This window comes from Bos indicus, chromosome 29 (genome assembly GCF_029378745.1).
Source record: "Bos indicus isolate NIAB-ARS_2022 breed Sahiwal x Tharparkar chromosome 29, NIAB-ARS_B.indTharparkar_mat_pri_1.0, whole genome shotgun sequence".
NCBI classification, from domain to species: domain Eukaryota; kingdom Metazoa; phylum Chordata; class Mammalia; order Artiodactyla; family Bovidae; genus Bos; species Bos indicus.
In genome coordinates this window covers 43,920,347-43,948,193 of record NC_091788.1, presented here as the reverse complement: position 1 = coordinate 43,948,193, position 27,847 = coordinate 43,920,347, and the positions used below count along the sequence as shown (strand labels likewise).

At 50.3% G+C, this 27,847-nt stretch overlaps 1 protein-coding gene across 3 annotated transcripts; it reads right to left on the bottom strand.

Moving 5' to 3' along the window:
* Positions 1 to 167: 167 nt before the first annotated feature.
* CAPN1 (calpain 1) lies at positions 168 to 27,677 on the bottom strand. Of its 3 annotated transcripts, none has more exons than XM_070782899.1 (22): positions 27,540 to 27,677; positions 25,981 to 26,248; positions 25,757 to 25,826; positions 25,380 to 25,498; positions 23,650 to 23,783; positions 23,395 to 23,563; positions 22,481 to 22,564; positions 22,048 to 22,133; positions 21,611 to 21,685; positions 21,322 to 21,482; positions 9,136 to 9,317; positions 8,233 to 8,244; positions 5,230 to 5,441; positions 5,090 to 5,129; positions 4,460 to 4,525; positions 4,323 to 4,380; positions 3,299 to 3,363; positions 2,820 to 2,888; positions 2,499 to 2,577; positions 1,570 to 1,686; positions 1,293 to 1,351; positions 168 to 905 (listed from the first exon to the last, which is right to left on the bottom strand). In XM_070782899.1, exons 2-22 carry the CDS (start codon positions 26,245 to 26,247, stop codon positions 879 to 881), a joined length of 2,151 nt encoding a protein of 716 aa, XP_070639000.1. In that variant the 5' UTR covers position 26,248; positions 27,540 to 27,677; the 3' UTR covers positions 168 to 878. The 3 variants fall into 3 exon arrangements, with proteins under 3 accessions (XP_070639000.1, XP_070639002.1, XP_070639001.1); XM_070782901.1 differs by lacking the exon at positions 27,540 to 27,677 and adding an exon at positions 27,139 to 27,365; XM_070782900.1 differs by lacking the exon at positions 27,540 to 27,677 and adding an exon at positions 26,962 to 27,130.
* Between the last annotated feature and the right edge of the window lie 170 nt (positions 27,678 to 27,847).

Below are 27,847 nucleotides of genomic sequence, written 5' to 3'. Positions count from 1 at the left end.
GTCCCATCCCCGCCCCCCACCCCCTGTCAGATGCCCAGGACTCGGGCAGAGGTGCCAGCCACTGGGGCGATGGGGAAGGAGACAGAGGGCAGGGCAGGGGTGGGTGCAGGATAAGGTACCCTCGTGGGCCAGCAGGTTTAGGCAGAAACATACTCCAGAGACAAAAGTGGGGTCTTTTTCTTTATTGTTCGGGGTTTCTCCACATGTAAACATGAGACCCCTCCCACCCCATGCCTCTGGTATCCCCGTAACTCAGTCCCCACAGAGTCCCCTTTAAAATAACCAATATAAAAAAGGAGAGCGGAGGGAGGGAGGGAGGGAAGGCCTGACCACCCCCCAGGCTAGGCTGCTTCTGGTCAGCTGGCAGGGACAGGCTAGGGGGGTCATGGGGCAGAGGGGAGCATTGGCTTCCGCACAGGCACGAACAGGCGTTCCCAGTCCTGGGGAGGGGGCCCAGCTGGGAGGGGGCTCCACAGGTCTAGACTGCAGACTGTTGCAGAGCTAGTGGTTATAAAGTGTGTAGGTGGGGGAGGGGGGGAGGGGTGGCCTGTGGGGGCAGGAGAGAGGACACGTCAGGATGTGGGAGGCTTGGGGCCCCCAGCTCCCCGGGGAGCCCCATCCTGAGGCAGGAACTAGCGAAAGCTGCCTCCCTGGTCTGGCGACCGGAGGGGCCGGGTGGAGGCAGGGAGGGCCCCACGGCTCTGCCCAGAGCAAATGAAACACGGCGGCTGAGAGGCGAGGGGACAGGAGGTCGAGGCCGCCTCCTGCTCCAAGGAAGGCACCTGCAGCTGGTGTGGCCTGGTGTGGCGTCGCAGGAAGGCATGGCTTGGCGGACGAGGAGGGCAGAGGAGCATAGCAAGGGGGCCTGAGCCCCCGTCTCACGCAAACATGGTCAGCTGTAACCACTGCCGGGCAGAGAGGGCATAGAGAGCAGTCAGCCAGGGCAGAGGCCCCAAGTCCCGCCTCCCAGCTCCATGGCTCAGGGGCTGCTGTCTCCTCCCTCTTTCAAGGGCAGGAGGGAGAGGGACCCTCCTGGGGAGGGGGCCACTCTTACCTCCTCTACCCCTGGGAGCCCAGGCTGCCGGCTCCTGTGCAGGCCTCCAGGGGCCTGGGTCTTCCTGCCCCCACCCTCAGAAACCAGAGATCCTTGCTGTGTCTGTGCAGGATGCAGGTGGCCAGCCTCAGGGCTGACTCTGAGGCTGCAGGCTCCAGCCCCTCCGGGGTGGGGGGCGGGTGAGAAAAACCCACTGCCCCTGAGTGCCTTCCCCCACCCGACCAGAGGAGAATCCCACCTTAAACAAGTCAAAGGTCACCACTCCATCCAGATCAGTGTCCAGAGTTTTGAAAAACCCTGTGTGTTCAAGAAACGAGATGGGAGGAGGGCTCGGTGAGACACGAGTTCGAGGGCCAGCCCCACCTCCAGCCTCACCCTCCACCTCCCCCTGCTGCCCGAGAGCCCCCTCCAAAGTTCCCTCCATACTCCTCATCTCCTGGCACTCAGCCTGTGTGGACCCCCAGCTCCATTCCCCGAGACCCTCGTGGGAAGGGGGCGCCCATGGGGACACTCACGGAACATGGTCTCCAGCCGCACCAGGCAGCACACGAAGTTGTCGAAGTCCACGGCCAGGTCGGGCTCCGAGTAGCGGGTGATAATGAGCTCGTACAGCTTCTTGTTGAGCTTGAAGCCTGGCCCAGGAGAGCAGGTGAGGCCCCGGGAGGTGCGGGAAGGGGGACGGAAGGCTGGGCAGAGTGAGCCCCGCCATGGGGGGAGGCAGTCCTGGGCAAGTGCTGGCCCAGAGAAAGCTTGAGGACCCAGAACGACCCACCCAGGAGCTGGCCATCAGGCCCACAGGTCCAGTTTCATCTGCTCGGAAAGCCCTGGCCTCATCCTGAAGTGGGACTGTGAGGGTGAGCCCTGCACAGCTCCCATTGGAGGCCCTGGAGGCTGGCTGCGCTTCTCCCTGGCTGTGTGGCTCCAGGCCAGTCACTTCCCCTCTCTGAGGAGACACTTTTCTCTGTGCTCAATGGGATAATAAAAGACCCTATCCTCGCAGGCTGCAGTGAAACAAAGTGAAGTGAGTGAAGTGAAGTCGCTAAGTTGTGTCTGACTCTTTGCGACCCCATGGACTGTAGACTATCAGGCTTCTCTGTCTAAGGGATTCTCCAGGCAAGAGTACTGGGGTGGGTTGCCATTTCCTTCTCCAGGGGATCTTCCCAACTCAGGGATCGAACCCACGTCTCCCGCATTACGGGCAGACGCTTTAACCTCTGAGCCACCAGGGAAGTCTAGTGAGGACAAGAGGAAATGCTAACAGTTACCAGGAGAAAAAGGCAGTAGATGGCTGTTTGTTATCACTTCACCACCACTGCCATCAACAACCCCACCCCACCCACTGACAAGGCCCCATGGGTGGGCCACTGCCCTGGGAGCTGTCAGGGAAGCAACCCGGGCCATCTCCCTGGGGGCTCCACAGGTCCTGCCCGCCCTCAGGCCTCACCTGCAAACTCAATGGCCATCCGCATTTCATAGGCACTCATGCTGCCCGACTTGTCCAGGTCAAACTTCCGGAAGATGGACTGGGGTGGGGGGCAGAGGGTGAGGGCTCGGCAAGCATCCAGCCCTTCCCATCCGCCCAGCGTGGAGGGTTAACGAGGGTCGGGGGAGAGGGGGTGAGCCACTGGGACACGTGGGCTCAGAAGGGCAGAAGCCAGGGTGAGGGCTTGGGAACCACATAGCCGGTCCGGGAGCCGGAGGCCCGCCGCCCGCTGTGACTGAGGCCGCAGAAGAGGGGAGGGTGCTGCGGGCAGGAACCACCTACCAGGTAATTCCGGATCCGGTTCCATAGGATGTTGAACTCCACCAGGCCCAGTTTGCCATTGCCGTCGCGCTGGGCGGCCGTTAAGAAGAAAACTCCACAGCGTAAACCAGACGCTGGGTGAGTGAGTACTGAGCACTGAGGGGAGGAAAGACTGGCCGTGGAGAGAAACCCGAGGTAGGGGAGGGGAGAAGCTGCAGGAGCTGCCCAAAGCCAGGCCTGAATTGGGGTAGGCTGGGAGGGGTGTTCTCTGAGTGCCAGCCTTAGGGTCACCTGTAGACGAGGCCCTCCCCCGTCACTTGACACAGCCCTGCGCCTCAGTTTTCCCCCCAGTCAAGGGGAGGATGCCAGGAAGGAACTGGCCTGTCCACATCTGTCCCTTTCCCTGCTCTTGGGACAGGTCGGCCCTTCCTCTGCCGACATCCCAACCCAAGCCCTTCCTATGCTGACAACCCAACCCCGGGCCCTGCTCAGGAGGATACATCCATGAGGTTGACCATGCTGCGGCAGGACTCCAGGCTGAAGCCCGTGGTCCGCAGGTCTTTGTCTGCAAGAAAGACCAGTCTCAACACCTCAACCCGACCAGCGTCCCCAGACTGCCCCGTGCTGGGTGCACTGGGTGGGAAGAGGGGCAGGGAGGCACCATTGCTGTCCGCTGGTATCTAAAATCTAGCTGAGGAGGTGCGTAGGATTGTTTTTATCATCAGAAAAAGTTTAAAGTATTCTAGTAATCAAGCCGCTGACCCAACAGCCACGTCAACACCACGATTAGATGTGAGTAAAAAGGACCGGTGCTGGACAGAAGGGAAGGAAGTGCAGTAGAAACATGCAGGGAAGGGGGTCACGGCAGGGCTAGGGGCTGCCTCAGGTCCCGAAGGGTGAGAAGAGCAGGAGAGGGGCTCTGGGCTGAGGGAAAAGCATGGGCACAGGTTGGAGGTCAGAGGTCAGAGGCGGGGGCAAAGGGAAGGCTAAAAGGCAGCTGCCTTCAGTTGTACCCAACGGGGAGTGAAGCCCGTCACCTGTCACCCGCCTTCTGGGACGAAGGGGGCTGGCACACTGGCCCTAAGGTGCCCTCAGCTAGCTAAGCTGCTTCTTTTTTGAAATATCCATCTATTTATTTATTTGGCTGCGTCGGGTCTTGGTTGCGGCACGCAGGATCCTCCTTGCAGCACATGGACTCTCCAGTTGTAGCGCAAGGGCTTTGCTGCCCCTTGGCCAGGGATCAAAGGTGGATCCTTAACCACTGGCCCACTCCCCAGCTAAGTTCCTAATCACACCAGGGCCTGGAGCTCAGGCACAGAGAATGGGGTCTGGCAAGAGGAATTTAAGAGGAGAAAGCGGGGTGAGCAGGACTCTGAAAGGCAGTGGAGGGTGCCCGCCCTCAAAGACCGAGGGGTTGGGTTCAGCCCAGGGTGGGAGAAGCCTAGATCCTGGAGTCTGGAGGAATGGGGGCTGGGGGCGTGGAGGCAGACACGGGGTGGAGAACAGCTACCCAGGGACGCTCACGTTTGCTGATGATCCTGTTGAGGATGGTCCGCAGCTCCTTGACGCTGATCTCCATGTCCTGGGGGGAGATGGAGGATGGCACCTGCCCTGGGGAAACCCCTCAGTGCCCCAGACACCCGCCACCAGGCCCAGCCTACCTCCCCTGCCAGTTGTCTGAAGAGGGACTTGAAGTTCTCATCAATCTCCTCTTCTGAGAGCACTTGCTGGAGAGGGAAGGTGGGGAGAGCAGGTCAGGGGCGCCCCAGCCTGGCCTCTGCGTGGCCAGCAGCAGCAGGCGGGGCTGGGAGCACTCATCAGCTAGGTGTCACTTCACTTCAGAGCCTCACTCTCCTCATTTGTAAAATGGGAACCCAGTCCCTACTGTATTCCTGTCTAGAACTCTTGTGGTCTAAATATGGAGGTGGAAATACAGCCCAATGATGAGGGGTGAGCCTGGATCCCTGCTGCGTGACCTTGGGTAAATTCCTTAACCTCTCTGAACCTGAGTTTCCCTCTGAGAGGAGAGACGGTGACAGCACCCTGACACGGTTGTTATGGAGGAAACCGGGTGATCCAGGTAAACAGCTCAGCACAGACCCTGCAGAGAGCAAGAACCCAGGGGCCCTGCGCCATTACTATCGCAAAGTCCTTTGCAAACTGTAAAGTGCTTGGCAAGTGAGGGATGTGTATGGCTCCTGCCAGGAGGGGGTCTGCCTTGCTGGCTAGAGACCAAGACACAGGACACCCGGGTCCCCGTCGTGCACCCAGGGTGGGGGCAGGGCACGTACCTCGTCGGGGAGATTGGCCTGGACCTGGTCATCCAGCTCTCTGCAGAGGGTGGGGAGAGAGAGGGGCCAGTCAACGGGGGTTGGGGCAGCAAGGGTGTGGTGGGAGGAAAGGGGGAGACAGGGGAGGGCTTTCTACTCACTGGGTCCCTGCGCTCTTCTCTGAGAAGAAACGCAGCACAAAGTCACCTTCCTTGTTGGGCTCGAAGGTGGAGGGCACCACCACGTACTCCCCAGGCGGCAGGCGGAAGCGGGTGCTGACCTCCCGCAGGTTGATGAACTGCTCGGACCGGGCCCGGGAGGCGTTGGACAGGAAGAAGTCCCGCTTCAGATGCACGGCCGGCTGGCCCATCAGCTGGTGGGAGGGGAGGAGAAAGTGGGGGCTGCAGCTCAGCCCACCCTTCGGAGTTGCCCCCAGACCCAGACCCAGACCTCAGGCTCCAGGGTCTGGCCAAGGGGCCAGAGAGCTGGGTCACGGTTCAGTCACCCAAAGGCTGCCCATCCCTGATGAGTCACATTGCTCGCTTCCTCATCTGTAAAATGGGTGTAAAAGCCCTGCCTGCTGCACAAGGGCAAGGGGAGGAGACACCACGGAGGTGAATGCAGACAGTAAGGGAAAACCACTAGACATTCAGGCATGACCTAAATCAAATCCCTTACGATTATACACTGGAAGTGACTAATAGATTCAAGGGATTAGATCTGATAGATAGACTGCCTGAAGAACTATGGACAGAGGCTCGTGACATTGTACAGAAGGCAGTGATCAAAACTATCCCCAAGAAAAAGAAATGCAAAAAGGCAAAGTGGTTGTCTGAGGAGGCCTTACAAATAGCTAAGAAAAGAAGAGAAATGAAAGGCAAAGGAAAAAAGGAAAGATATACCCATTTGAATGCAGAGTTCCAAAGAATAGCAAGAAGAGATAAGAAAGCCTTCCTCAGTGATCAGTGCAAAGAAATAGAGGAAAACAACAGAATGGGAAAGACTAGAGATCTCTTGAAGAAAATTAGAGATACCAAGGGAACATTTCATGCAAAGATGGGCTTGATAAAGGACAGAAATGGTATGGACCTAACAGAAGCAGAAGATATTAAGAAGAGGTGGCAAGAATACACAGAAGAACTATACAAAAAAGATCTTAATGACCCAGATATCCACAATGGTGTGATCACTCAACTAGAGCCAGACATCCTGGAATTCAAAGTCAAGTGGGCCTTAGGAAGTATTACTACGAACAAAGCTAGTGGAGGTGATAGAATTCTAGCTGAGCTATTTCAAATCCTAAAAGACGATGCTGTGAAAGTGCTGCACTCAATATGCCAGCAAATTTGGAAAACTCAGCAGTGGCCACAGGAATGGAAAAGGTCAGTTTTCATTCCAATCCCAAAGAAAGGCAATGCCAAAGAATGCTCAAACTACCACACAATTGTACTCATCTCACATGCTAGCAAAGTAATGCTCAAAATTCTCCAAGCTAGGTTTCAAGAGTACGTGAACCAAGAACTTCCAGATGTTCAAGCTGGATTTAGAAAAGGCACAGGAACCAGAGATCAAATTGCCAACAACTGTTGGATCATAGAAAAAGCAAGAGAATTCCAGAAAAACATCTGCTTTATTGACTATGCCAAAGCCTTTGACTATGTGGATCACAATAAACTGAAAAATTCTTCAAGAGATGGGAATACCAGACCACCTTACCAACCTCCTGAGAAATCTGTGTGCAGGTCAAGAAGCAACAGTTAGAACCGGACCTCGAACAACAGACTGGTTCAAAATTGGGAAAGGAGTACGTCAAGGCTGTATATTGTCACCCTGCTTATTTAACTTATATGCAGAGTACATTATGAGAAACACTGGGCTGGATGAAGCACAAGCTGGAATCAAGACTGCGGGGAGAAATATCAACAACCTCAGATATGCAGATGACACCACCCTAATGGCAGAAAGTGAAGAGGAACTAAAGAGCCTGTTGATGGTGAGAGTGAAAAAACTGGCTTAAAACTCAACTTTCAAAACACTAAGATCATGGCATCCAGTCCCATCACTTCATGGCAAATAGATGGGCAAACAATGGAAACAGTAACAGACTATTTTCTTGGGCTCCAAAATCACTGCAGATGGTGACTGCAGCCATGAAATTAAAAGACACTTGCTCCTTGGAAGAAAAGCTATGACAAACCTAGACAGCTTATTAAAAAAGCAGAGACATTACTTCGTTGACAAAGGTCCATCTAGTCAAAGCAATGGTTTTTCCAGTAGTCACATATGAATGTGATAATTGGACCATAAAGACAGCTGAGTGCTAAAGAATTGATGCTTTTGAACTGTGGTGTTGGAGAAGACTCTTGAGAGTCCCTTGGACTGCAAAGAGATCAAACCAGTCCATCTGAAAGGAAATCAGTCCTGAATATTCATTGGAAGAACTGATGCTGAAGCTCCAATACTTTGGCCACCTGATGGGAAGAACTGACTCATTAGAAGAGATTGAAGGTGGGAGGAGAAGGGCACAAGAGAGGATGAGACAGTTGGATGGCATCACCGACTCAATGGACATGAATCTGAGTAAGCTCTGGGAGCTGGTGATGGACAGGGAAGCCTGGCATGCTACAGTCCATGGGGTCGCAAAGAGTCGAACGTGACTGAGGGACTGAACTGACTGATGACACCATGAAATAACTTTCTTATCATCCTTACCAGGCGTTTCCCATATAAGACACTGTAGGGCCCTCTACACAAGCTCCTCACTTATGCTCATGGGAGCCCATGAGGCTTAGAGCTTAAGCGACTTGCTCAAGGGCACAGAACACTCAGCCCACCCACTACCCTGTTCCCAACCAGCATCCCAGATGTCCTCAGTGTAAAGAGTCAGACAGGAAGAGCCTCGTGGGTGTGGTTCAGGCAGGGCTGAGGGTCAAGCTTCAAATCCAGCCTCCTGACTTGTTACCTGCTCTGACACACAGGAGGACAGTGTTTGCTCTGCCCACTGAAGAGCGGGCAGGGGGTGGGGGCACTGTGTGAGCCCCCAGGGGAGGTGGCGTCTTAGCTCTCTACGTGTGGGCGTGCCGCTGTCCTGCTCCCTCTGGGCAGCATCGGGCCACGTGTGTTCAAGGGTGTGTAAATCCAGGTGAGTCAGGTGCCACACCTACCTCCGGAGGGACCTGCAGAGAAATGAGGGGAGTTAGAGATACACGCTTGGCCCAGGGGCAGGGGGTGTGGTGTGTGCCACACAGGGGCCCAGAGTTCTTCAGATGAAAAGGACAGGATGGGGAGACCAGGAGGGTTAGGGATGGGCCTGGGGCTGCTGTTGCCTCAGACCTGTTTTCATGCCAGAGAAGGACCCCAGGAGGGAGCCCCAGGCAGGGCCCTCTTGGTCCCTGGAATGCCCTGCACCTCAGCTCTGAACTGGAGTCTCCAGGATTGCCCCCTGCAGGGCCAACTGCAAAGTCCTCCAGTCCCGGGACATCAGACATCCATACCAGTTTGCTGTCAGGGGGCTGTGGGCCTGGGCAGAGGCTGTGACTGTCCTTTACCCCGACCAGGGAGATCCAGAAGTGTCTGTCTGTCACGAATACAGAGTATGTAGCAGGGTCCTCCATGGCCAGCATCCGCTTACATACTTCGCAGATGGGGAGCTCACTACTCCTCCAGGGCAGACCACTTGCCCACTTCTTTCTGAAACTGAGCCAGGAGGTCTGTGTCCCAGGCGTCAGCTAAGCCAGAGGTCTGCCCAAGAGCAGCCTGCTGGCCTCCGAGGACAGGGAGAAGAATCTCAGGATCTTCCCTTCTCCTGGCTAAACATTTTCCTCACTCACTGTCCGCCTCCTGGGAAGAATTTTAGGCCCCTGGCTGCCTTAGTTCTGGTGGTGGGCCTCAGCAGGTGCCTCCCCAAGGTCAGGTTTAGGACTGTGTACCTCAGGGGTGTGACTGGCCCCAGCTGAACCATGATTGGCAGGTGTCACCAAGTCCTCCAGAGACCCCCTGGCACCCCCTGGCAGAGCTGGCCGGGAGGCCGCTTTCTCTGCTGCATTCCGCGCAATCTGCCTGCTCACCTCGTAGACAGCGAAGCCTATGGTCTCCATGTCACGGCCGAAACGGCGCTCCCGACGGCGGTGCTTCTGCATGAGGGCGAGCAGGAAGCTGCAGCCTGACTCGCGACCCCCGTAGTCGTCGGGGTCCGGGTCATCCGTCTCCTCCAGCCGGATCTTGAACTGGGGGTTCACCCAGAAAGTGGCTGCAGGAGGTAGAGAGGCAGGGATCAGCAGAGAGGCGGAGGAGAGCAGCCTCCCATCAAGCCTTCCCTCCTCCATGTGTTCATTCAACAGATATCACTGGGTCCACCGTGTGCCAAGTGCCATGTGTGCAGAGGGGACACACGAAGTCCCTGCCTCAGGAGCTCACATTCCAGAAGGAGGCAAAGCGCGAGCAAGTCAGGCTAGGCAATGGGACAATTACAAAGACAGCAAGCTGGAGTTGGGCAGGGAAGGAATCCTCCAGGTGACCTGTGAGCTGAGACCTGAAGAAGAAGGCCTGGGAAGCAGGACAAGGCAGAGAGAGGAAAAAAGACCCACAGCGGGGGCTCCAGTGAGCAAAGGGGATCTGGGATGGTGACAGAGGTAAGAAGTGTGGATTGAATCAAAGAGTAAGAAAGGCCCCCTGACAGGTCTGTACTGGGAGGGGCATGATTGGATTAGGGTTTTAGAAGGTGGCTGCTGTGTAGACAGTGACTTGGAGCAGGGGCAAAGAAAGAGGGTCTGCAGGGGAGCCACAGGGCGGAGGGAGCCTTGCATTTCTGGCTGTTTAGTAATTCAGCTGCCTGAACCATCCCCCCCCCGACTAGAAGAACAAAGTGCTGGGCAGAAAATACAAAACCTCCTTTTAAAGGCACCAGTAAGTCCAGCATTCCCTCCCCTACACACCAAATGAACATTAATCAAGAAGATAGATCATAAGTGAGGGTGTAGAGAAATCAGAACCTCACGTACAGCTGGTAGGAACATAAAATGGTACAATTACTTTCCATAATAATCTGGTGGTTACTCAAATGGTTTAACATAGAATTACCACGTGACCCCGTGATCCCACTCCTAGGAATATGTATGTAGGTGTGTGTATATATACGTACATATACGTATGTATCTCCAAGACTAATGACAACGTGTGGTGGTGGTTTAGCCGCTAAGTCATGTCTGACTCTTGCGACCCCGTGGACTGTAGCCTGCCAAGCTCCCCTGGCCATGGGATTCTCCAGGCAAGAATACTGGAGTGGGTTGCCACTTCCTTCTCCAGGGGATCTTCCCAACCCCGGAATCAAACCTGGGTCTCCTGCATTGCAGGCAGATTCTTTACCGACTGAGCTATGAGGGAAGCCCCTCTACAAAAGGTTCTATAAAACGAAAAGTACTTTTTGTCTCAGCCAGAAAGTCTTTCCTCAGACCATCTTTTCTAAAGTAGTTTCCACTGTCATCCTAGGAACCTCCAGTTTCTTACACCTACATGTGTGCTAAGGCTCTTCGGTCGCCTCCAACTCTTTGCCGCACCTTGGACTGTAGCCCACCAGGTTCCTCTGTCCACAGGATTCTCCAGGCAAGAAGACTGGAGTGGGTTGCCATTGCCTTCTCCAAATGACAACATATGTCCACACAAAAAACTTGTATGTGACTGTTCAAAGTAGCATTGTTTATAACTGACAAATGATAGAAGCAACCCAATTTAAACAAAATGTGATATAACCAAATAATGGAATATTATTCAAAATAGGAATGGAGTCCGGACACATGCTGTATACCATGGATGAACACTGAAGACATTATGCGAAGTGAAAGAAGCCGGTCACCAAGGAGCACAGGTTGTATGGCTCCATTTGTATGGAATTACTTTCTGGAACAAGCACATCCATACGAGACAGAAAGTAGATTAGCGGTAGGATAGAAATAAGGGGGAGAAATGACTTGGGAGTAACAGCCAGGGCTGTGCAGGGCTTCTTTGGGGGGTAATGAAAATGTTCTACAATTGATGTGATAATGGGTACACAACTCTATGAATACAGTAAAGGCCACACTGGATTTTACACTGTAAAATGGGTGAAATATATGGTATCTGAATTTTATCTCAATAAAGCTATTTTAAAAAAATGGAAACTGGGAGCCATGAAAGGTAAATAATGCCAAAGGACTTCTGTGGACTCACAGAGACCTTGAGTCCTGCCTGGGCACAGGGGCAGGAGACAAAGTCTGACAGGAGATCCCAGCAATAAAACTGGAAGCTCTGTGAGGAATGCCCGCAGCAGAAGTATGAAAGAAAATAAAACCACTGGGAGGAAGGAAAGCATTCTCTGAGAATTTACAACCAAAAGCAGCCTTCTCATGAGCTTGCAGTTTTAATTCACGCTGCCCATGAGGTAAAAGAAAAAAAAAACTTAAGGAGACAATTTATTTTTCAGAGTCATGGCTTTGGAGTATCCTAGGTGTGACTGGCAGAAACACTCGAGGAACTTAACTTCATCCAAGAACTCAAAGAACTCCCACATACTTCTAGGTCAAATAAGCCAAAAACCTCTCAAGGCTACACTGGATAAACCTCATTCTGGCTGAGACTGACCAGCCACGATGGATGGAAAACAACTTGCCAAGACTTCAGACACTGACATTATCGGACATGGACTATGAAAGACTAAGCTTACTACGTTTGAAGAAATAAATGAGAAGCTGGACTATATGAGCAAGAATGAACAGATTAGAAAAAAGCCACTAACACTTCCAGAAATGAATTTTTCAAGTGAAATTAAGTATTTGTTGGGAAGATTAACCAACTGCAAAAAAGAAAATTCAAGTGAATTGAGAATGGATCTAAAGAAACTACCCGGAATGCAATCTAGGGAGATTCAGAGGAGGGCCATTTAAGAGATGTTAAGAGATCTAGAGGATTGACCGAGGAGGTCTAGCTTACATTGGATTGGCATTCTCAAGGCAGAAAATAAAGAGACCAGGAAAAGGGTATTCTCAAAGAGCACGGCTAAGAATCATCTAGAATTGCTGAACGACACCAACCTTCATATACAGGGAGCTCAACAAATCCAAACCAGAATCCCCAACTCAACACATCATTGTCTAATTGTAAAATATCAAAGAAACAAACTGAAAAGAGGAAAGACAGACATTTCAGAAGACACGGTAGATGAGCAGATTCCAGACTCATACAGTAACAGTGGCAGCAGAGGGAAGAGTGGCAGCATCTCCAGAGAGGTGAGAGTGATGTCGACTCAAGACTCAGCATCCAGAGAATCATCAAGAATGAGCACATCACAAAGGCATTTTACACAAGTCCTGAGAAAATGTATTACCAAAGTCCCTCACTAAAAGAAATTCAGAAGGATATATTGCAGACAGACAGAAAAAGATCTCAGGTGAAAGGTCTGAGTATGGCGAGCAAAAACACTAATATTATGTGGGTACTCAAACAAACATGGATTATATCAAATAATGGGGATGATGATGGTGCTTACTTTAGGACAGGAAGGAAATAGTTAAGGATTAAAATACTAGCTAAAGACAGCATATTGAACAAAGAGAGGATGTGATCCAGCTGGAACATTTTCAGGTCTTTATACTTTATACTGTTCAGGTAGAGGGTAAAGATACTGATCAACTAACTTTGGAACTTATTAAGCAAGCTCTTATATCTTCCAAACTCATAGAGGGAAAAACTAGCAGACAGAAAAGAAAAAAACTCACTCCAAAAGAAGGCACTTTTGGAAGGCAGGAGGGATGAACAGAAAATGCATAGTAAGTCTGCTGAAATAAATACAAATATATCAGTAACACTATGAATGTAAATGGATTAAATTTTCCAATCAAAGGACAATGTTTTCCAAATCTGACCATTAAAAAAGTCATATGCTATTTATAAGAGATAACTAAAACACTGAGCTATAGAAAGATCAGACATCAAAGAGTGTAACAAGACATACCACAAAAACAGTAATCAACAGAAAACTGGAACAGCATAGTCACACAGACTGAAACAGACTTCAAAGTAAAAAGAATTATTAAGATGAAGGTGGGCACTGGAAAATAAAAAAAAGTTTAACTCACTAGGAACTTAAAACAATTTTAAACTTGATTCACCTAAAATCATAGCTCAATATTTGTAAAGAAAAATAATTGACAAAAATAAAGGGAGAAATTGGCAACGCCAACAGGGTGGTGTGAGATGTTTATTATCCCTTTTCCAGTAATTGATAGATTAAGCAGACAAAATAGTCAGTAAGTTTGATACGGTGAACAATTGTAGAAGATTCCCTCTAACATTCAGAGAACAGTCAAGCGAATAGGCCTGTCAAGAAAACAGACTCCAGATGGGGTTAAATCCCAGCTCAGCCACTTACTAGTGACTTTGGTAAGCTATTTAATTTCTCTGTGCCTCACTTTCTTCATCTGTAAATAGTGATAATATAGTATATCCCTCATAGGATCAGTGTGAAAGTTAAGTAGATTATATTTTAAATATTTACAGAAGTGCTCAGCATACAGTACACAACAGGAAAGTGTTCGCCAGTCTTTTTAAGAACACGTGAATACTCACGCTGGGCCATTGTACCAGCTTCTGTTTATTTCAAAGTTATGATCTATATAGATCATATTTTCTGAATACAAGGAAATTAAATTATAAATCAACAATAAAATAGGGAATTCCCTGGCAATCCAGTGGTTAGGATGCCATGTTTCCACTGCACAGGGCCGGCCAACTGTTGGCTTCATTGATTTTTCTCTGTTGTTTCTCTATTTCATTTATTTGGCTCTTCTGCTTGCCTTGGGTTTAGTTTGCCCATTTACTAGTTCCTTAAGGTAGAAAACTAGGTTGTTGTTTTGAGTTCTTTTTTAAAATAGGTACACAGTGTTTTAATTACTATTGTATGTGATTTCTCATTTACATTACTATTTCTTTGAGATAAACTCATTCTATGGGGCAGCATTACCTTGACACCAAAGCCAGATAAAAACATCATAAGAAAAGAAAATTACAGACCAGTATCACTCATGAATAACAATATAAAAATCTTCAACAAATACTGCTCTGCTGCTGCTGCTAAGTCACTTTAATCGTGTCCGACTCTGTGTGACCCCATGGATGGCAGTCCACCAGGCTCCCCTGTCCCTGGAATTCTCCAGGCAAGAACACTGGAGTGGGCTGCCATTGCCTTCTCCAATGCATGAAAGTGAAAAGTGAAAGTGAAGTTGCTCAGTTGTGTCCAACACTCAGCGACCCCATGGACTGCAGCCTACCAGGCTCCTCCATCCATGGGATTTTCCAGGCAAGAGTACTGGAGTGGGGTGCCATTGCCTTCTCCATCAACAAATACTAGTAAACCAAATCCAACAGTTTATTAAAAAGATTACATACTATGGAAGATTTATTCCAAGAATGTGAGAACAGTTGAATATAAGAAAATCAACCAGTGTAATATATCACAATAGGACAAAGGGGAAAAAAAATACATGACCATCTCAACTGAGACAGAAAAGCCACTTTAGAAAATCCAACACAAATTCATGACAAGAACATACATAAATTTAGGAATAAAAGAGAACTTCCTCAATAAGAAAAAGGGCATTTAAGAGCATTTAAGTAATACATTCAGTGGTGAAAAAAAATGAAAGCTTTCTCTCCAAGATCAGGACAAGATGCCTACTTACATCACTATTATTCAACATTGTACTGCAAATTCTAGCTAGATCAATTAGTCAAGAAAAAGAAAAAGTAATCAAATTTAAAATGAAGAAAAAAACTATCTCTACTTGCAAATGACATGATCCTGTATGGAAAAGCCTGAAAAATTAGAATATTAGAATTAATAACAAATTCAGTGAAGTTGCAGATTACATCAGGACACAAAAAACAGTTGTGTTTCTATACACCAACAATGAAAAAAAATCCAAAGAGGAAATTAAGAAAATAATATCTTTGTAACAGCATCCCAAGCTATAAAATACCTAAGAATAAATTTCACCAAGGAATTGAAAGACTTATACACTGAAAATTACAAAACTTTGATGAAACAAATTAAAAAAGACATAGAAAAGTCAAAAGATATAATACTCAAAGTAATCCACAGATTCAATGCAATTCTTATCAAAATTCCCACAGAAGTGAAAAGCAGATCCTCAAATTTATGTGGAATTTTAAGGGGCCCAGAAGCTAAAATAATCTTGAAAAAGAGCAAAGTTGGAAGACTCATGCCTCCTGATTTCAAAACTCACTACAAAGCTAAAATAATCAAATTGGTGTGATATTGGAATAAGCATAAACAGATACGTAGACTAAAAGAATAGAACTGAGAGACCAAAAGTAAATCCATACCTAAATGGCCAAACGATTTTTGACCACTGGGTGACCAGATCATTCAATGCATAAGGAATAGTCTTTTCAACAGATCCTAGGACAGCTGGATTTCCATAATCAGAAGAACTAAATTGGGCACCTATCCAATACCATAAACAAAAACTAACTCAAAATAGATCAACACCTAAATATAAGAGCTAAAATCATAATGCTCTTAGAAGAAAATGCAAAGCTAAATGACCTTGGATTTGGCGATGGATTCTTAGCTATGACACCAAAAGCATGAGCAATAAAAGAAAAAACAGAAGATTGGACATCGTCAAAATTCAAAACTTTGGTGCTTCAAAAACACTATCAAGAAAATGAAAAGAGAGAACAGAAACAGAAAGGGAGAAAATACATACAAACCATCTACCTCATAAGGCTCACATCCAGAATATATAAATATATATATGAAGACTATATGAGAAGACAAACACCCAATCTAAAAATGGGCAAACGATTAGAATAGACATCCCAGAAAAGATATACAAATGGCCAATAAATACATGAAAATATACTAAACATTATTAGTCACTATGGAAATGCAAATTAAAACTGCAATGTGATACCACTTTATAGCAGCCAGGATGGCTATCAGAAAAAAGGTGGACAATAAGTGTTAACAAGGATGTGGAAAGAAAACAAGGATGTGGAGAAATTGGAACCCTCATGCACTGATAGGAGGAATGTAAACAGTGCTGCCACTTTGGAAACCAGATCAGTTTCTCAGAAAGGTAAACATGGAGTCACCATACAACCTAAAAATTCACTCCTCCTTGTAGACCTAAGAGAACACTTGCTCATACAAACACATGTACATAAGTATTCAGAGCAGCTTACTCACAATACCCCCAAACTGAAAATAATTCATCAACTGAAGAATGAATAAGCAAAATGTGGTATATCCACGTCATGGAATATTATTCAACCTTAAAAATGAAATGAAGTATTGATCATGCTGCAACATGGATGACCTTTGAAAACACAATGCTCAGGGGAAAAAGCTAGGCACCAAAGGCCACATATTGCATGATTCCATTTTTATGAAATGTCCAGAACAGCAAATCTATAAAGACAAAATTAAATTAGTGGTCACCAGGGGTTGGTGAATGAGAAGGTTAGGGAGTGACTACTAATGGATATAAGATTTCTTTTGCAGGTAGTGAAAATGTTCTGGAGTTAGGTAATGGTGATGATTATACAGCATTGTGAATATATTAAAAAACCACTGAATTGTACCCATTAAAAGTGTAAATTTTATAGAATGCAAATTATATTACAATTCTTAAAAACATGATATATTAAAATTGTATAACTCAAAGGTACATACAGAAAAAAATTAATGAAGTAAGAATCTGATTTAAGAAGTTATAGAATGACAATTACATCAAAAAGAATAAAATACCTAGGAATAAATCTGACTAAGAAGGTAAAAGACCTATTCTTGGAAAACTGCAAGACACTGATGAAAGAAATTGAAGAGGACACAAACAAATGGAAAGCTATACCATGCTCGTGGACTGGAAGAATTAATACTGTTAAAATGACCATACTACCCAAGACAATCTAACAGATTCAATGCAACCCTTATTAAAATACTAATGGTATTTTTCACTGGCCTAGAACAAATAATTCTAAGATTCATGTGGAAACACAAAGATCTTGAATAGCCAAAACAATATTAAGAAAGAAGAACCAAACTGGAGGTAGCACACTGTCTTACTTCAAGCTATACTACAAAGCTACAGTAATCAAAACAGTATGCACGGGTTGCTTTGTATCCCACTTTGGACACCGTGAATTGTCAGCCAAAAAAATAGAGAAAACAGCTCATAAGAATAAAGGATTTATTGAGTTCTTTAAAAAAAACAAACAAACAATATGATACTGGTATAAAAACAGACACACAGATCAACGGAACAGAACAGAGAGCCAAGAAATGAACCCACACCTATATGGGCAATTAATCTATGACAAAGGAGTCAAGAATACACAATGAGGAAAAGACAGCCTCTTCAATAAATGATGTTAGGAAATCTGGAGAGCTACATGCAAAACAAACAAAACGCAACTATTTTCTCACACCATATACAAAAATAAACTCAAAATGGAATAAAGATTTAAATGTAAGACCTGAAACTATAAAACTTCTAGAAGAAGCCGTAGATAATACACTCTTTGACATCGGTCTTAGTAATATTATTTTGGATCCGCCTCCTCAGGCAAGGGAAACAAAAGCAAAAATAAACAAAAGGGACTACATCAAACTGAAAAGTTTCTGCACAGCAAAGGAAACTAGCAACCAAATAAAAAGACTGCCTCCTGAATGGGAGAAACTCACAGGAGATCACATTCCTGGTAATCAGTGGCGAGGGGTAGAGGCAGAGAGAATTGGATGACGGTGGTCAAAAGGTACACATCTCCAGATATAAAATGAATAAATACTAGGGATACAATGTATAACATGATAAATAGAGCACTGCTGTATGTTAGATCTCAAAGTTGCTAAGAGAGTACATTCTAAGAGCCTAAGAGTTCTCATCATAAGGAAAAAATACATTTTTTTCTATTTCTTTAATATTGTATCTATATGATATGATGGATATTCACTAAACTTATTGTGGCCGTTGTTTTATGATGTATGTAAACCAAATCATTATTTATGCTGTACATCTTATACAATGCTGAATGTCAATATATCACAATAAAACTGGAAGGAAAAAACGTCATAAAATAAATTCTAAAAATAAATCCAAAGAAAGCAGATGAATGAAACAACAAGCAAGAAAGATTCATAATATGGAAAAAAAAATACTATAAAGAATAAAGTAAAAAATCATTTTATTTTAAAGACTTATTGACAAACCCCTCACAGGATTAATAAAGACAAAAGAGACAATGAATAAAAGAGATGTTATCATTACAGATGAGGTATAGTATATTAAGGATAACTTCATGTTAATAATAGAGAAAACCAGATGCAAAGGATGAACTCCTAGAAAATAAAACTCCTCAAAATATTTTCAAGAGGAAGTAGAAGACCTGAAAACTTTAATGACCATAAAAGATACTCAATATCAAAAGTTAATCTTTAAATAAAAAAGCAGGCCTGGTAGTTTTCTAGACCTGTTCCACCGAACATTCAAGCAAGAAATCATCCCCATCTTATGCAAACTCTTCCAGAAAAACAGGAAAAGACAGAACATTTCCCAGTTCACTTTGCCAGCCAAATATAGCACCCATATCAAAATTAGATAAAGTAAGCATGAAAAAAGAAAACTACTGGCAGACCTCACTCATGAACATGGATGTAAAATTATTGTATAAAAAATTTATATCATTACTCTGTTGTTTTATCTCAGGAATGTAAGGTTAATTTAATATGAGAAAAGTGATCAATGTAACTTATTGTTTTAACAGGTAATTTAAAACAGCTAATTCTAATAATAAAGTTATTTCATAACATTAAGTTTCATTACTCGGATAAAAGGTGCATACACACACACAAAAAAAACTTAAAGTAGAAAAGGTTTTAGTGATGAAATCTACAGTCAACGTTTAATAGTAAAAACTTTTCCTTTTGAGAGAAGGGTAAGACCAGAACATAGTGAGTGCTAGTGGGCATGCAGCAAGCCTGGCCAGCACATTAAACAAGAATGAATATGCAACAAAAGTTATAAGCATTGGAAAAGAAACAAATTTATCATTATTGGCAGATGCTATACTGTCAGTTAGAAAACCAAAAAGAATACAGAAAAATGAGTAAAATTCATTACAGTTTAACAAGCTTGCCAGATGTAGAATAAACTTTAAAAGGTCAGCTGCATACTACAGTATCAGCAATGACCTGGCAGATGTCATTTAAAAAGAGATACCATTTACAACAGCAACAAGATGATAAGAGTATCTAGGAACAAATCTCAACAGAGGTATAAGCCCTTTACAATGAAAATTATAAAATTTTATTGAAAGACACTAAAGACCAAAATAAAGAGACATAGCACATTCTTGGATAAGAAGAATAAAATTGGAAAGATGTCAATTCTCCCCAAATTGGTCTATATAGTCTATGCAATTCCAAATTAAAATCTCAAAAGGGCTTTTTGTAGGACTTGGTAAACTGATCCTAAAATTCACACAGATAAAACAAAACCAAAAAAAGAAAACCAGAAGCAAAGAGCAAGAGGAGCTAAGAGACGCTTGAAGAAGGAATTCATCCCGTCCAATTGCAGGATTTATAAATCTCAGTTCCACAGCCAGGAATCAAACATGCACTCCCTACACTGGAAGCAGAGTCTTAACCACTGGACCACAGCAAAGTCCGCAGGACGTACAAATCCATAGCAACTAAACCAACGCGGCAGTAGCAAAGAGATAGGCCGAGGGACGGAAAGGCAACTCAGAAATGGACCCAGCTACGTGGGAACTCTATGACAGGGCTGGACCTGCAGGGAAAGGACAGGCTTCTCAGAAAACGGTACCGCGAACAGTGGTCATCTGGGGAAGAACTGAAATGAGATTCCTGTGAGGGAGAAGAATGCTTGAACACAGAGGGCTGGGAGCCAGGCTGAGAACTGCTGGAGGAGGCAGGACATGCGAAGAGAGCAGCGGTGGTGGATTTGGCAAAACCAAAGCGGACAAGGAGCAGCCGCAGCAGCATGGTGGGGACGCAAGGTGGACTGGAGCGGGTTAAGCACTGAACTTAGTGAGGAAGGAAAGGGGGAGGCTGGCCATCTTGAGAAACTTGACTTTGAAGGGGAGCAGAGAAATGAGCGGGGAAGTGGGTTCCAGAGGCAGGCAATTCTCCCTTGTGCCCCGGAGCGAGAGGCGACGGGTGAAGGAGCCCGAGGGAGAACGGGGTCTAGAGCAGAGGTGGGGGGCGGGGTGCCCCTGAGTGGGGACAGTTCCGCCACTGTCTCAGGCAGGAAGGCAGCAAAGACGGGCACAGGTCCAGACAGGCTGGGGGCCTTGGAGGTGGGACTACGATGGGTGTCCTGTGAGGTCGGAAAACAGTGACAGTGGCGGCAGGTCTGAGGAGAGACTGCTGCTGCTGCTGCTAAGTCGCTTCAGTCATGTCCGACTCTGTGCGACCCCATAGACAGCAGCCCACCAGGCTTCCCCGTCCCTGGGATTCTCCAGGCAAGAACACTGGAGTGGGTTGCCATTTCCTTCTCCAATGCATGAAAGTGAAAAGCGAAAGTGAAGTCGCTCAGTCGTCTCCGACCCTCAGTGACCCCATGGACTGCAGCCTTCCAGGCTCCTCCGTCCATGGGATTTTCCAGGCAAGAGTACTGCAGTGGGGTGCCATTGCCTCCTCCGAATACTGCCCAAAGTGTGTGTTCTCTCTCCAGGCCCAGTCAGCGGCTCTGGAGCCGGTCGAGAGGGTTCAATTAGGATTATGGTTGTGCCAGGTAAGAGGACCAGAGGAAGCTAGGAGCCAAGAAACTTGAGTGTTTGCAGGGACAGCATTAAAATGCTGACTCCAACCTGGGGAGGATGAGGATGCTAAACCTGTTAAGAAGAGAAGGCAGGGTGGGAGAGGAAGGATGCCCATGGACCCCAGGGAAAGGCGACAGAAGGACCAAGGAGGGAGACAACGGGCCAGGAGGAAGGCCCGGAAGGAGGAGTGACAGGAGGTGGCCGGACAGCAAGGAAGTCTCCTCTGTCCGCACCCTGAGCTCAGGCTCCAGCAAGGCAGTCAAAGGTGGCTCTTGGGAATTCACACTTTTTCATCCTCAAAGCAAATTTGCAAAACAAGTACAACTACCCCTATCTTACAGGTGAGGAAACAGGCTCAGAGAGAAGATATGTCTTGTCCAGGGCAGCAGGGCCCAGGACCCCACTCCCCAGGTCACCTGGGTAGTTGCGGCAGCCCCCCGCGGTGCTCCCCCGCCGCCAGGTGCCCTCATACAGGGTGGTGTTCCAGTTGCGGAACCTCTGGCTCTTGAGCGCGTCGGGTGTCAGGTTGCAGATCTCCAGGCGGGTGAATTCACGCATGAAGTCTCGGAATGACATCCTGGGGGTCGAGGTGAGAGTGAACCAGGATGCCCAGTCGAGGCATCAAGAGACATGGCACAGCTGGTTTTCGGGGGGGTGGGGTTGGGAGCTGGGGTGCCCACTCAGACTGAGGAGGGGGCTGCTCACCAGAACTCCCCATCCTCCATCTTGACCCGGAGCTGCTCCCGCATGTAAGGGTCCACGCCGTTCCACTCCGAGGAGCTGCAGGAAAAGGGCACTGCCAGGGGCTGGCGGCCACTGACCTGCCCAGCCTCTATCCCTGGGGCCTGTCCTTCCCTGGCCCAGGTCAGGAGGCCTCCACAAGGGCAAGTCCAGAGACCCCAGTCCCAGGGGTTATCTTATGAGGGCCAGCTCAGACGCCCCGAGGATGCTGGTAGGTGGGCACAGCCGCCTGCACGCACAGCCTGAGCTTTGCCAGGGCAGTCCCCAGACCCGGTCACACGCAGATGGGCCCCTCTGTTCAAGCCTGAGTCCACTGTGGGATGGCAGAGACCCCAGCAGAAATGCCAGTGGCACTGAAGAGTCTTCCCAGGCCTCCCCGGCCAGCCTCCATGGACCCTCACCCGTCACTCCAGGCTCCTGTCCACTCCACCTCGCCCCAGGGGTTCCGCATCCGGATCAGGTTCACCATCTGGCCCTGGTAGTTCACCTGTTCCCCAGAGCTCATGTCAGCGCCTGCTTCTGGCACACATTTTAACACCCCTTCCCGCCACCTCATCCTCACAGAACCCAGCTCAGCACCCAGCACCCACCGTTGGAAGCACAGCTGAGAAGCCTGTCTGGGCATAAACTGCTGAGAGAGGCAGCTCTACACACAAAGTACAGTAAATCAGGGTGGGACAAGATAACCATCTTTGGGCGAGAGTCCCTGGGAGATAGGAAGGTGCTGCTGAAGGTCACGGGGAGAGTCGGCCTCTCCCACAGCCTTGGCCACAGGCCAGAGACGCAAGGAGGCTGGAACCACCCTTTGGGGAAGACCTCCACCTGGGGCAGTACCTGCTTGGCCCCGGTCACAGAGTAGGCGTGGCCCTTCACCAGCTTCTTGAAGGTGACAGCCTCCATGTCCAGAATGCTGGAGATCTGCAGAAAGACACATGGGCTGCAGCCGCTGTCCCCACCCCCATTCAGGAGATGAGCCCCGAGTCCTGGCTTTCCCTTGCATACACCCACAGTTACTGGGAGTGATGGGCAGGACCCCTGACCCCATCTCAGTCCCTGGAAGGGGGAGCTGCTGGCTACTCCACCAATGATACTGCTGGTGAGGGGGGGTGTGCACCCTACTGACACTGCTTCTGGCCAGAGCTGGCCAGACCCTGGGCAAACATGCGTGAACACAAACATACAGCCATGCAAAGCCTCTCCCCTCACCCAGGAGCCACGAGGTCCTCAGAGGACCTCATGTGGAGGGACTCAGGGAGGCAGAGAAGAGGGGTGAGCAGAGACTAGAGTCAGGTAGGGCTGGGGAAGAGCGCGGCAGCCGGGTTAGAGTGGAGAATGCAGTGATGGTGGCGGTGGAGGCCAAGATCAAGGATGAGGGAGGTCTGAAGATAAGTCGGGGAACAGAGAGCAACTGAAGGAACAAATGGGGAGTCTGGGGCCCACAGGAACTGGGACTCGGGAGGAGCTGAGGCCAGGCTGTGAACTGGACAGTGCACGGGCACAGCCTCAGATGACAGGAAAGAGGAAGTTGGAGAACATGCTGAAGTCTGAGGTTTTGGGAACCAGGAGGAAGCCAGGCATGGAGGTGGAGGACAGGACTGAGGTGATGAGCCAGGCTGGCTGAGGATCCAGGGATGGTGTGAGGCAAAGGACAGGGTCTGGAGCCAAGCCCGTGGCAAGTCTGAGGCTGGGCTGAGTAGAGAGAAGGAACCGCTAGGAGACTCAGGTCCCAGGATGGGGGAGGCACTTACATCGATGGAGCAGCCCAGCAGGGAGCCACGCTCCAGGGCCTTGAGGATGATGTTGTAGAGGTCGCTGGGCGCCTTGCGCAGCTCGTACCACTCGGTGACTCCGCCGGTGAAGTCCTCAAAGCCCTCAGATGTGCTGCCTCCTGAGAGGGCCTCGTAGCTGCCGTTCACCCTGTGGGCGGCCCAGGTCACCATTCTGCACCAAGCAGGACCCCCAACCCAGGCGTGGCCTGGAGCTGTCCCTGGGCCCCCACTCACTTGGCATAGGCCTTCTCCAGCAGGGCGCTCCAGAACTCGTTGCCTTGGGCAGAGTGCACAAACACCAGCTTCCCGTCCTTGGTGGGCAGCAGGTCATCCACCACCACATCCACCCACTCACCAAACTGCCACAGCTGGGGGAGGAGGGGCACAGTGAATCCCTGCTTTGAGATCCCTCGGGCCTGAGGTCAGGCCTGAGGTCAGGCCTCAGCAGCTCTGCCACTCACTAGATACCTGATTCTAGGCCACGCATCCTAGACACAGGATCTGAGCAGGTCGTCCTCGCTGAGCCTGTTTCCCCCTCCACAAAAGGGAACAATAATGCCTTCCTAATGGGAAAACTAAACAAGATTAGGCAGGCAACACTTGTAAGGCAGCATTGTTCATATTTTTGAAACAGACCAAGTTGCCTCTTCAGGTACAGAGACGTTGCAAAGCCCTTGGACCTTGGCTCTGCTGGGCCCTACCATGACCCCAGACTCTCCCCCTCCCCACCATTCTAGGCCAGGGTGTGTGTGGGTGTGTGTGTGTGTAGGGAGTGGGGATACCTAGGTAAATTAGATGTGGAATGAAAATGCGGGTGTGTGTGTGTGTAGGGGGATAGGGATACCTAGGTAAATTGGTGTGGAATGAAGATGCAGGATCCAGATCCTTCAACCACAAGGTGGACAGGATTCCCACAATCACGGGCTTGCTTCAAAGATGCCTTGAAAGGCAAGTTTCCCAGTGGGGGAAGGATTTCCCGCCATCCCAGGCCATAAGTGACTCTGTGCTACAGCACTGGGGGCCGTGAGTGTGCAAAACAGTGGGGCAAAAGGGAGGAGGTGCGCCCACAGCACCATGGAGAAAGTGAACGGGCCAATCAGAGGCCGTGGAGGAACGGATTGGAGGAGTAAGAGGAGAGGGTGGGGAAAGGACAGCGAGGCCACGCCCCTGCAGACCAGCGCTGGCAGGTGCCGCACTTGGCCACAGTAGTTCGCCCCGCACTGTGGGTCCCGTCAAGTGAAGCCAAATGCGCCAAGGCGGGTGAGGATGAAGTAGGGCAAGGCGCTCCCTGACCAGAAGGTAGGAGAGGACACCGGCGCCAGAGGTTCTCATCCAGGGTTGCTGGGCATGTCTCTTTCCCAAAACGAGCCTACTGAGAATTCATCAGTGTAATTTGAAAAGTGGGCCCTGTGCGCAAAGAGCATCAGGAAAAGCTGGTTTAAATAAACTTTATCCAGAGTCTTTCTTTTCCGCAGGGCTCTCAGTGGCTGGAGACTGACAGAGTGCAGGAGGAGTTGGGGGTGAGGGGGTCGGGGGGAGACTGAGGCCAAGGGTGTAGATGACCACAAGTGACAGCCGATTTTCCCCAGCAGAACACTATTTCTCAGACAGGGAAACCGAGACCCTGAGGAGGAAAAGGATTTGTCCCATAGGACATAACCCAGAGAATTTTCTCTAAGCACTTTCTTTTCTCCAGTGTGCACAACCAGCCAGGAAAACTGCCAGCTGAAATACCTGCCCAACCGTTTCACACATGACAGATTCTCACACATGACAGACCTGAGATGGAATCAAGAGGTCACATACTTTCTGGGGGGTGGGGGGGGGGGTGCGGGGAGCTGGCCCTGCAAGGTGCGGCCCCGCGCCACCCTAACTTCAGGGTCCCCCGCCCATCTCCGTTGCCTGCTACCCCTCTCTCCCTCACCGCCCCACTCCTTGTCCAAGGTGCATGTGGGGCTCCTCACCTGGAAATGGAAGATGCCAGCGTAGCCATCCTGGAAGCTTTGGCCATGTGGAACTACTCGGTGCAGGAGGGTGTCATTGAGGGTAAGGGAGGCGATGGCAGCCAGGAGCCAACAGTCCCCTGGGATGGGAAGGATCCCTGTCAGGTCTACTGTACCCATCTTTGCCCAGTGAGTGCCATACTGGGGAGAACCTGGGACTCCCCGGACAGGGTGCCCCTCAACTTACAGAAAAGACCCAGGAATCTGGGCAAACCAGCCCCAGCACTGAGAGCCAGAGCCTGCTCGGGCTTGCAGGAGGGAGAGGCTGAGGCGGAGCAGGAAGGAACGGGCACAGGGAACTACTACGCAAAACACACTCGGGATCCCCCAGGGCCTACCCAGTGCGCCCTGGCAGATGTCCGTGCGGGTGGCTCCATCCACGATGAACTGGGGGTTTGAGAACAGCTCCTGCAAGAGACCCAGAGTCCTGTCTCTGGGCCAGCCCCTCCTAGAAACTGGAGCCCAGCCATCCCAGACCCCACTCTAGGGACCTGGCGTCCTATTCCCACTCCTCACTCAGGAAGGAGGTAAACTGAGTCCCATCCAGGGTGGCCCCTCTCACCGTGGGACGCTTCCACTTGATGCCATAGGTTTTGGAGGAGTTGGGGCCCAGCTCCTTGAAGCCCAGGCTCTGGGGCACTGGGGGGAAAGCCTCGTCACGGAAAAGGGCCCCTCTTTGCAGGCAGTGAACCCGCAGCTGCTCGTAATCCTGGCCCAGGTACTTGATGGCATTTTCATGGCGGCCCAGGCCCAGCTCCTTGGCCCGCTGCTTCTGCACTTGTGCAGACACCCCGGTGCAGTACACCGGAGTGATGAACTCCTCGGCCATCCTGTGGGACAAAGGGGCCCTGCTCAGAACCCTGGCCTTCCCAGGACTAGAGCTGGGGCTCCTATCTGCTAACACTGCTCTCTGGCCCGCTGCCCTCCTTTCTCCCCAAGCCTGTGGTTTCCCCACCTCCTCACTAAATTAGGGCGGGCAGCCATACCTCTCTGCTCCCAGAATCCACCAGAGGGGGCTTCCCATCCCCTAGGTGCGCTGGCCATCATCTCCCTACCCTCACCCAATGCTACCACCTCTCCGTTCCCAGATTCCCATTGTCCTGGGTCTGCAGGCCTGCGGTCAGCCAGTCAGGTGGGGAAGGGCGGGGTCCGAGATAATAGCACAAGGAACGAGGAAGGTGGGAGACCCCGAGGCAAGTACTCTTTGAATGCCTCTCTCCCCAGATTAGCCAAGCTCCTAGGCACTGGCCCCTTTGCCAGCTTGGGGGCTGATAAGTCCAGGCAGTCCGGGGTTCCCCTCCCCAGGCTCCTGAGACGGGTTGAAGGATCAGGGAGGCTCGGCCTCAGTCCTTTCCCCTCCCGCCAGCCCCCAGCCCAGCCCCTGGAGACCGTGAGGAACGCAGCCTGGGGCGGGCTCCGGAGCCTTGCGGTTCCCGAGCCCCCGCCCCGTCGCAGGCATTCTGAGAGCCCGGGGGGAAGGCAGCCCCACATCCGGGATCCAGGCCAAGCTGGGGGAACGCCGGGCCGGCCTCACACTCCTTACCTGGGGGAGGAGTGTTGGGGGGTCGCTGCGGTCCCTGCTCTGGCTTCCCGGGTGGCAACTGAGGACAGGGCCCAACCAGGAAGAGCGCTCCACCCCGCCCTCCTCCGCCCCTCCCTTCTCCTCCTCCTTCTCCTCGGGCTTCCACCCCGCTTCCTCTCCGCCCTCCTCTCCGGGCACCTTCTCCGACGATCTCTCTAATTCACGGTATCTCCTCGGCCCTCCTCCGCAGACGCTGGGCCAACTCCGCGAGAGGACAAATTAGTCAAAGGCAGAGTAGTCCCCGGGGAGGGGCCAGCGCCCATCTGGGTGGGAAGGGCTGGGGCCCGGACGCCAGGGCAGCGCGGGGGAGCGGAGGGGGAGGACGGGACAGGGGGTATTTTTAACCAGGGGCAGCAGCTCGAGTTGCAGGGCCGGGTGGCCCCACCCCACGCGGCGGCCCCGGAGGGCATTCTCGGGAGTCCAGCCCCGCGGCGCCACCTCCTGCAGCCCGGGGTCCGTCCCCCTCCCCTCCGCGGAGCCGCAGCTGTCCCCCCACATGGCCCCCGCCCCGCGCGCCCCTAGCGCGGGGCCGAGATTACCTCGGGCTGTGGCAGCTGCTCGGAGGAGGGGCCGGGCCGGCGGCGGGCAGACCCCTGCCGGACGCTCTGCAAACTGCAGCCCCACCCCGCCGGGTCCCCGCCGCAGCCAGGCTCCTGGGCCGGGGCCGCTCCCCGCCCCCACCCCGCCCCCGCGCCCCGGGGCGCAGGCTCCCGGCGACGCCACCCCGCCTTAGCGGCTCTCGGCATCCAGGCGGGGCTCGGGGAATCGGTCCCCCGGACCCGGGCTGGCTGCGTGACCTTGGATGAGTCTCTGCGGCTCTCGGCCTTAGTTTCCCCATTTGCGCCGC